The 9,383-nt window shown below is 40.8% G+C and overlaps 1 protein-coding gene across 2 annotated transcripts in view; it reads left to right on the forward strand.

Annotated features, from left to right (window-relative positions):
• LOC109215321 (protein trichome birefringence-like 39) overlaps positions 6,880–9,383 on the forward strand; it is a 4,318-nt gene continuing 1,814 nt past the window's right edge. The window contains exons 1-2 of one of the 2 annotated variants that reach the window (XM_019379370.1): positions 6,880–7,257; positions 8,086–8,257. In XM_019379370.1, coding sequence (XP_019234915.1) covers positions 6,974–7,257; positions 8,086–8,257 — 456 coding nt within the window. In that variant the 5' untranslated portion in view covers positions 6,880–6,973. The remainder of the gene's footprint in view (positions 7,258–8,085; positions 8,258–9,383) is intronic. The other variant, XM_019379365.1, reaches the window with a different exon arrangement.

Below are 9,383 nucleotides of genomic sequence, written 5' to 3' on the forward strand. Positions count from 1 at the left end.
GAGCCTCCAAAGTCAATGACACAAGCTCGGAGCATATCCTCCAAAATCTGAATAGTCCGCTCGGACTGCCCGTTCGTCTGAGGATGAAACGCTGTGTTCAACTCAACCCGTATGCCCAACTCACGCTGAACTGCCCTCCAGAAATGCGAGGTAAACTGCATACCTCGATCAGAAATGATAGACACGGGCGTACCATGAAGATGAACAATCTCCCGGATATAGATCTCAGCTAACCTCTCAGAAGAATAGGAGACTGCCACAGGAATGAAATGCGCTGACTTGGTCAGCCTATCAACAATAACCCACACTGTATCGAACTTCCTCTGAGTCTGTGGGAGCCCAACAACGAAGTCCATAGTGATCCGCTCCAACTTCCACTTAGGAATCTCAATCTTCTGGAGCAGACCACCAGATCTCTGATGCTCGTACTTAACCTGATGACAATTCAAACACCGATCCACATACGCAACAATGTCCTTATTCATTCTCCTCCACCAATAATGCAGCCGCAAATCCCGATACATCTTGGCGGCGCCCGGATGAATAGAGTACCGGGAACTATGGGCCTCCTCTAGGATCAACTCCCGAAGTCCATCCACATTAGGCACACAAATACGACCCTACATCCTCAAAACTCCATCATCTCCTAGTGTAACCTGCTTGGCACCTCCGTGCTGCACCGTGTCTCTAAGGACACACATATGAGGATCATCATACTACCAATCTCAGATACGCTCCAACAAAGAAGAGCGAGCAACTGTGCAAGCTAATACACGGCTGGGCTCAGAAACATCCAACCTCACGAACTAATTAGCCAAAGCCTTGACATCCAAAGCAAGCGGTCTCTCACCGATCGGAATATACGCAAGACTGCCCATACTGGCTGACTTCCTACTCAAAGCATCGGCCACCCCATTGGCCCTTCCCGAATGATATAAGATGGTGATATCATAGTCTCTTAACAACTCCAACCACCCTCTCTGCCTCAAATTTAGCTCTTTCTGCTTGAACAGGTATTGCAAACTCTTATTGTCCGTGAACACCTCACATGCCACGCCATACAGATAATGCCTCCAAATCTTTAGCGCGTGAACTATGGCTGCTAACTCCAAATCATGGACTGGATAGTTCTTCTCATGAATCTTCAACTGACGCGAAGCATAAGCAATGACCTTGCCATTCTGCATCAACACCGCACCACGCCCAACACGAGATGCATCACAATAAACTGTATATGGGCCTGAACCTGTGGGCAAAACCAACACTGGCGCCGTAGTCAAAGCTGTCTTGAGCTTCTGGAAGCTCACCTCAGATGCTCACCTCGCACTCATCCGACCACCTAAACTAGGCACCCTTCTGGATCAACCTGGTCATCGGGCACGAACCAACGATAATAGCCCGCCAAACCCAAGAAACTCCGGATCTCAGTAGCTGATATGGGTCGAGGCCAGTTCTTGACTGCCTCTATCTTCTTTGGATCTACCTGAATACCCTCTGTTGAAACCACATGGCCCAAGAAAGCAACTGAACTCAACCAGAACTCACACTTCGAAAACTTAGCATACAGCTGACTATCTCTCAGAGTCTGAAGAACCACTCTCAGATGCTGCTCATGCTACTCCCGGCTGCGGGAATAGATCAAAATATCGTTAATGAAGACTATCACGAACGAATCCAAGTAAGGCCTGAACACTCGGTTCATCACATCCATGAAAGTTGCTGGAGCATTAGTCAACCCGAACGACATCACCAAGAACTCATAATGCCTTTACCGAGTGCGGAAAGCTGTCTTAGGGACATCGGATGCCCTAATCTTCAACTGATGGTAGCCAGATCTCAAGTGGATCTTAGAAAACACTTGGGCACCCTGAAGCTGGTCGAACAAATAATCAATCCTCGGCAATGGGTACTTATTCTTGATTGTGACCTTGTTCAATTGCCGGTAATCTATACACATTCTAATCGATCCGTCCTTCTTCTTGACAAATAACACCGGTGCACCCCATGGCGAGACACTGGGCCTAATGAAGCCCTTATCAAGCAAGTCTTGCAACTGCTCCTTCAACTCTTTCAACTCAGGCGGGGCCATACGATATGGCGGAATAGAAATGGGCTGAGTGCCCGGAGCCAGATCAATGCAAAAGTCAATATCTCTGTCAGGTGGCATACCCGGCAGGTCTGAAGGAAATACCTCAGGAAACTCACGGACAACGAGCACAGAATCAATAGAAGGAACCTCGGCACTATAATCACGAACATATGCCAATAGGCCAAACACCCCTTCTCGACCATTCGCTGAGCCTTCATATATGAGATAACGCTACTGGTAGAATGACCAGGAGTCCCTCTCCACTCTAGACGAGGTAGACCCGGTAAGGCTAAGGTCACAGTCTTGGCATGACAATCCAAGATGGCGTGGTAAGGTGATAACTAGTCCATCCCTAGTATGACATCAAAATCAACCATGTCCAACAATAATAAGTCTACTCGGGTCTCAAGACCCCCAATCACAACCCTGCAAGAACGATGAACACGATCTACCACAATAGAATCACCCACCGGGGTGGACATATAAATAGGAGCACTTTGAGAATCACTGGGCATGACCAGATACGGCGCAAAATAAGATGACACATAAGAGTATGTAGACCCTGGATCAAATAGCACTGAAGCATCCCTACTACAAACCAGAACCGTACCTGTGATGACTGCATCGGAAGCCTCAGCCTCCGGCCTGGCTGGAAGAGCATAAAATCGGGGCTGGGCCCCACCACCCTGGACTACATCTCTAGGATGGCCTGCCGCTGGCTGGCCTCCACCTCTAGCGGCCTGAGCTCCACCTCTAGCACCTCTACCTCCACCTCTAGCACCGCTACCTCCACCTCTGGCTGGCTGGGCGGGCTGTGGAACACTCGGTGCCTAAACTATGGCACGGGAACCCGGATGCTGAGAGCTGCTCGATGCTCGAGGACAAAATCTAGCAATGTGACCCGTATCACCACAAGTATAACAGGTCCTCGGCTGTTGAGACTTTTGACCTTAACGACCTGAATGACCACCCCGAAAACTCTGGAGCGGCGGTGCACTGATAGGAGCTGGTGGTGCACTGTAGGACTGCTGATCAGAATACTGCATGTGAGAACCACGGCCACCTGAAGCACCGTGAGAAACCTGAAGTGCCGACTGAAAAGGCCTAGGAGGATGGCCTCTACCATACGAATCCCTGCCTCCTGACGAGGCGCCACTGAATCTGCCTAAATGACGAGGCCTCTTGTCAGACCCCTGACCACCTCCCTGTGACAAAACCATCTCAACCCTCCTAGCCACATTGACCGCCTCCTGGAAAGAAATCTCACTCCCCGTCTCCTTAGCCATCTGAAGTCGAGTAGGCTGGATAAGTCCCTCAATGAACCTCCTCACTCTCTCTCTCTCTCAGTAGGAAGTATAAGTAGAGCATGACGGGCCAACTCGATAAACCTGGTCTCGTGCTGAGTAATAGTCATGGAACCCTGCTGGAGGCGCTGAAACTGCCTCTGATAGATCTCCCTCTGAGTAACGGGAAGAAACTTCTCCAAGAATAGCTGAGTAAACTGCTCCCAAGTCAAAGCTGGTGATCCGGCTGGTTTAGCCAAATAGTAATCTCTCCACTAAGTCTTGGCGGATCCAGATAAGCGAAAAGTAGCAAAATCGACCCCATTGGTCTCCACTATCCCCATGTTCCTGAGAACCTAGTGACAACTGTCTAGATAATCCTGGGGATCCTCAAAAGATGCACCGCTGAAAGTGGCAGTGAAGAGCTTGGTGAACCTATCCAATCTCTATAAGGCATCGGCAGTCATAGCTGCTCCGTCACCGGTCTGGGCTACCACACCCGGCTGAACTGCTGGAGTCTGAAACTGGGGAGCCACCTGCTTCGGAGTGCGAGTAGCAGGAATCTGGGTCTCTCCTCCATCCTGAGAGGCGGCTGGGGCTACAGGAAGCAAGCCTGCCTGGGTGACACTCTCCATGAGTCCCACTAGACAGACCACAGCATCCTGAAGTACTAGAGTAGCAATGAACCCCTCTAGGACCTGAGTTGGGCCCACCGGAGCTTTCTGGGCCGGAACCTCCTCGTCAAACTCAACCAGAGGTTCCGCCTCTGGTGCTGCTGCTCCGGGATGAGCTCTGCCCCTACCTCGGCCTCTAGCACGGCCTCGGCCTCGCCCTCTGCCCCTCGTGGGAGCTGCTAGGGGCTCGGGCTGCTGATCAGCGGATGAGGAAGCGCGTGTTCTCGGCATCTGCGAAAGAACATAGTAGAAATTCAAAATCCCCAAAATTTGAAAAATCTAGGTTCTACCCAAAACACCCAATTTTCCCCATGAAACTCATTAATTTTGAGTTGAAATCATGTGAAAAGATGTTAAGGATTGAATAAAACTAGTTAGAAACGACTTACAATTGATTTGGAGAAGAAGTTTTCTTTGGAAAATCGCCCAAGAGAGTTTATGTTTTGAGAAGATATGAAAATGGCTAAAAATGCGTCTAAGTGTGGATTTACAGGTCTCTGATGTCGCAATTGCGAACCCCTCAGACTGCAGCTTTCGCAAATGCGAAGCTTTTGTCGCATTTGCGACACAGCACAAATCCGGTCACGTTCGCATTTGCGAGGGACCGTTCGCAATTGCGATTATCGCATTTGCGATACAAGTGTCGCATTTGCGACCATGGCAGCCCAGGTCCAGTATCGCATTTGCGGTGATTTTTTCGCATTTGCGAGCCAGGCTTCGCATTTGCGAAGCCTGCAGACCTGCAACTTCCTGAGTTCGATTCCACTCAGTGGCCTATCCAAAACTCACCCGAGCCCTCGGGGCTCCAAACCAAACATGTACACTAACCCAAAAATATCATACGGACTCGCTCGTGCATTCAAATCACCAAAATAACATCATCAACTATGAATTTAGCATCAAAATCATGAAATCACTTAAGAACATCAAATGTTCTAATTTTTCTCAAATAAGGTCCGATTCACGCCATTTCAAGTTTGTTTCTTACCAAACTTAACAGACTCAACTTAAATCACATATAGGACCTGTACCGGACTCCGGAACCATGATACGGGCCCGATGCCATCAAATTTCAAACACATTTCATTTTCAAAAACTCAAATATTTTTCAGAAAATAATTTTCTTTAAAAATTCATTTCTCGGGCTAGGGACCTCGGAATTCGATTCCGGGCATACGCCCAAGTCCCATATTTTCTTACGGACCTCCCGGGGTCGTCGGAACCCAGATCCGGATCCGTTTGCTCAAAATGTTGAGCGAAGTCAACTTAAATTCATTTTAAAGGCAAAATTCATTAATTTTCACAGATTTTCACACAATGGCTTTCCGGCTACGCGCCCGGACTGCGCACGCAAATCGAGGTGAGGTAAAAAGGAGGTTTTTAGGTCTCGGAATACTGAATTTGTTTCTAAAACAAGTGATGTCTTTTTGGGTCATCACAGATAGGCAGCAGCGGAGCCACATATATGCAAGGGGCGTCAGTTGATACCCTTCATTCGAAATTACATATTGTGTAGCCAGGTAAAATATCTATTTTATATATTACTCTACTTAATTTTTCCGTAAGTTTATTTCTTTATATTTTGACACTCCTTAATGAAAATTTTGGCTCTGGTCACTATCGGTAAGAGTAAAGATTAGTTCAAAGTTCGAAAGGTTCAATGTTGATTGCTGCCTTCATAGGTAAGCAAGTGAATCCGTTCATAATGAAAACTATTTACTCACGACTATATTAATATTGTAACAATTAATACATTATTATAATTAAGTGATAAATTAAAATTAGAATGACGCAAAAATATTATTTAATTCACCGTAGCTAAGTAGTAATAGAGAAAAATACTTACTCATATTTAGTGTTTACACTAAATCATTCTAATTCACTGTATGTGAAAATAAATGCCACATACTTATTAATTTTGTGTGATACGGTGCGCTTTAATTTTTATCATCTTAATAAGAGACAGAGAGAGTAATATCGTGCTTGATTAAGTCTTTAATTCATAGCTAGGGATCTCTTCTTCGAAGATTACATTATGGAGTAGTATTAAAGTAAACATTTTAGGTAATATCAACTAGAAATAATAAATTTTTCCCTAAAGAGAGAATGGGTCGACCCGAGAAAAGTAGGGGAAGTGACAATAGAAGAGAAAACTTTTGGTTAGATTAGATCTTGCACCTAATTGATGAAATGTGAAATGAAATTAAAATGGCTAAGATGCATGTCTAATTTCATAAAAAACGAAATGGTACAAATTTGTATACTCTCTCATATTATGTGTCTTAATTTCACTTAACAAGGAGGACTTTTGAATCTTGTGATCTTAAATTAATAATATGTAATATATTATATTGTTTTTGAATTGTGTGATCTTACATGTACTGTATAATATTTGAGTTAAAAAGTTAATAATACTAAATGTAATTTGTTTTTCTTAAACCGACTAAAGAGAAAAATAAGACATATAAATTGAAACAAAGAGATATTTCTTTCTCTTTTTCCGAGAAACATTCTACTATATTAAAAAGTTTATTGAATATCTATAAATATTTAATTGAGAATTCAGTTATTAACTTGAAATACTATAGAAATCCATAAACTTCAAATCTTGGATCAGTCTCTCTCCCTCCAAAAAGAAAAAAAACATATCCATGAGAAAGGGACGTTCTCTTTAAAAGAAGTGCTTAGTTTCCTCCGTTGGTAAAATAAAAAAATAATCATGTATAGTTCCAAATTTTCAAATAAAATAACTCCATGTTGCCCCCATATCTTATAGAAAATAAAATTCTTAAAAAGTTCTCTTTATTCTCTTCTGACTGCATATATAGCACATTGTCTCCCTATTCTTCCCACCTCAAACTCTTCTCTGTTTACACATTATATACACATTTCATCCTTTTAATTGAGTTTCTTGATTGAAACTCAATATGGGATTTTTATTACTCTCTCTATTTTTGCTGTTTTCATTAGAAACAAACGCAAAGCAAGAGGAGCATTATTATCTGAATGCCACTAACTCCACTGATGCCAAGAAAATAAGCAGTGGTTGCAATATTTTCGAAGGCAAATGGGTTTTTGATTCTTCATATCCTCTCTATGATTTTTCAAGTTGTCCTTTCATTGACAATGAATTCAACTGCCAAAAGTACAACAGACCTGATAAATCCTACCTCAAATATAGATGGCAACCTTTCTCCTGCAACTTGCCAAGGTAGAGAACCACTTTCTTCTTTCCTTTTCTAGCCCTTTCACTATCTTTTTTTTTTTTGGCCTTGATTTAAGGTATATACATTTACAATGTAAAGATTTTTTTTACTCAGTATAGTTTAATGGTTGGCTATCATTTTAACGGGCGAAAGTCAAAAATAGCCAGATTTATAAGTGGTAATTGAAAAATTGTCACAGTTTCAAAAATAATCGAAATTTAGTCATTTTTCATGTAAACATAAATTTGAACGAAAACACTGTTCAAAATCTGGAAAATACTCCAGCATTATATACTGGAGTTCCAGCATAATATGCTGGAAACTCATATAGGTGCTCCAATCTCTAGTATATTATGCTGGAACTTTTCGTGTTGGAGTTCAAGCATAATATGCTGGAAGTTCATACACATATACACCAATCTCCAGTATATTATACTGAAACTTTCCGTGTTGCAGCAAAATAGTGGCTATTTTTCAATGACTTTGCAAATGCTGACTATTTTTCAATTACCAGTCCGAAAATTGGCTAGCCCGTGCTATTTTCACCATTTTAACAAGTATTAATTACTAATGTTTGTCATAGAGATTTATTTATAATTATCTTACAACACTATTGTATAAAATTAAATTCATTATTTACAATTTAAGCCAAAAATACTAGCGGTATAAAGATTCTTTACACTATCAGTGAATTCCTATCAGATGATAGGTGATTAATTATCATTTATCATGTTATCAATTCATGTATATCATAGACATTTATTTGTATTTGGGTAAATATCTTATATATCGTCCATGCATATAATTTAAATTCTTTATTAAAAATGTTGTAGGTTCAATGGTTTGGTTTTCTTGGAGAAATATAGAGGGAAGAATATCATGTTTGTGGGTGATTCCCTGAGTTTGAATATGTGGGAATCATTGGCTTGCATGATTCACTCATCAGTGCCAAATGCTAAGACTGCAGTCATAAAGAAAAATGGAATTTCTGAAATTGCATTCTTGGTAAGTGAATTGAATTGAATTCTGCACATGTTACTTGTTTCTATTTCTTGTCTTTCTTGTTCAAAATTCTTGGTAATTTCTACTTCAATTACTTGGCTATTTTTGGCAAAGAAATGTTATTGAGGACAATGCTTGTCTTGTCCTTGATTTCATACTAGCCTTTGGGAATGTAAACTTCCCGTCTGACCTATAGGTCACGGGTCAAGCCGTGGAAACATCCACTAATGCTTATATTAGGGAAAGTTGTATATATCATTATCTCTTAAGGTGCGGCTTTTCCCTGACCATGAGTGAATACTGCTTTGTACACCGGACTGCCATTTTAGGAATGTAAACTTCAAATCAACAGTTGGATTTTCCCTTTAGAAAAATAGCCGTTATACCTTCATTCCATCGTAATGTTGACTTTGTTCAATTATAATACAATTTAGGGGGCTTACAAAAAGTAAAATATTAATTGAGAACGAATTTCCAGTTGTATGCTTTCAAGAATTTGAGGTTGTGGTAGGTTACATTTCATTATTTTTTTAAACTGGGGCCAACTTATGTTGAAGTTTCACTTTATTTGCTGTTGGGCATAATTGAGAGATAGGGCGGCTATACTCCATAGTCCATACTATTATTTTTATTGATAAGATTGTTGAGTATCAGTTGCCTTAAACGTAAGTTTGTTGCTAAGTATTTATGATACTTGAAGCTTTATGTTGCAATATAAATTTTCACCATTTTCCTTTTTGTTGATTTTTATTAGGATATTAAATGGACTGATTGGTCTGAATTTAAATGGGCTAAAATGAATTGAGTTAATAAATGGATGTAATTTTGCCACCCCTAGTTTTTGGGAAAATTTAAACAGTGTAACCGCCGTCCAAAATAATAGCCGACCAATACATAACTTTAATACTTATATATATATATATATATATATATATATATATTATAAATATTTATTTATTTGATAGCGTCCATAATTATTTTTGGGACAAAGATTACTATAGCTTGATGTCGAAACTATTTACATTGGATAGCTACAAAAATATATAAAATTTATATATATTATATATATATATATATATATATATATATATATATATATATATATATATATATATATATATATATATAT

This window comes from Nicotiana attenuata, chromosome 2, assembly GCF_001879085.1.
Source record: "Nicotiana attenuata strain UT chromosome 2, NIATTr2, whole genome shotgun sequence".
Lineage (NCBI taxonomy): Eukaryota > Viridiplantae > Streptophyta > Magnoliopsida > Solanales > Solanaceae > Nicotiana > Nicotiana attenuata.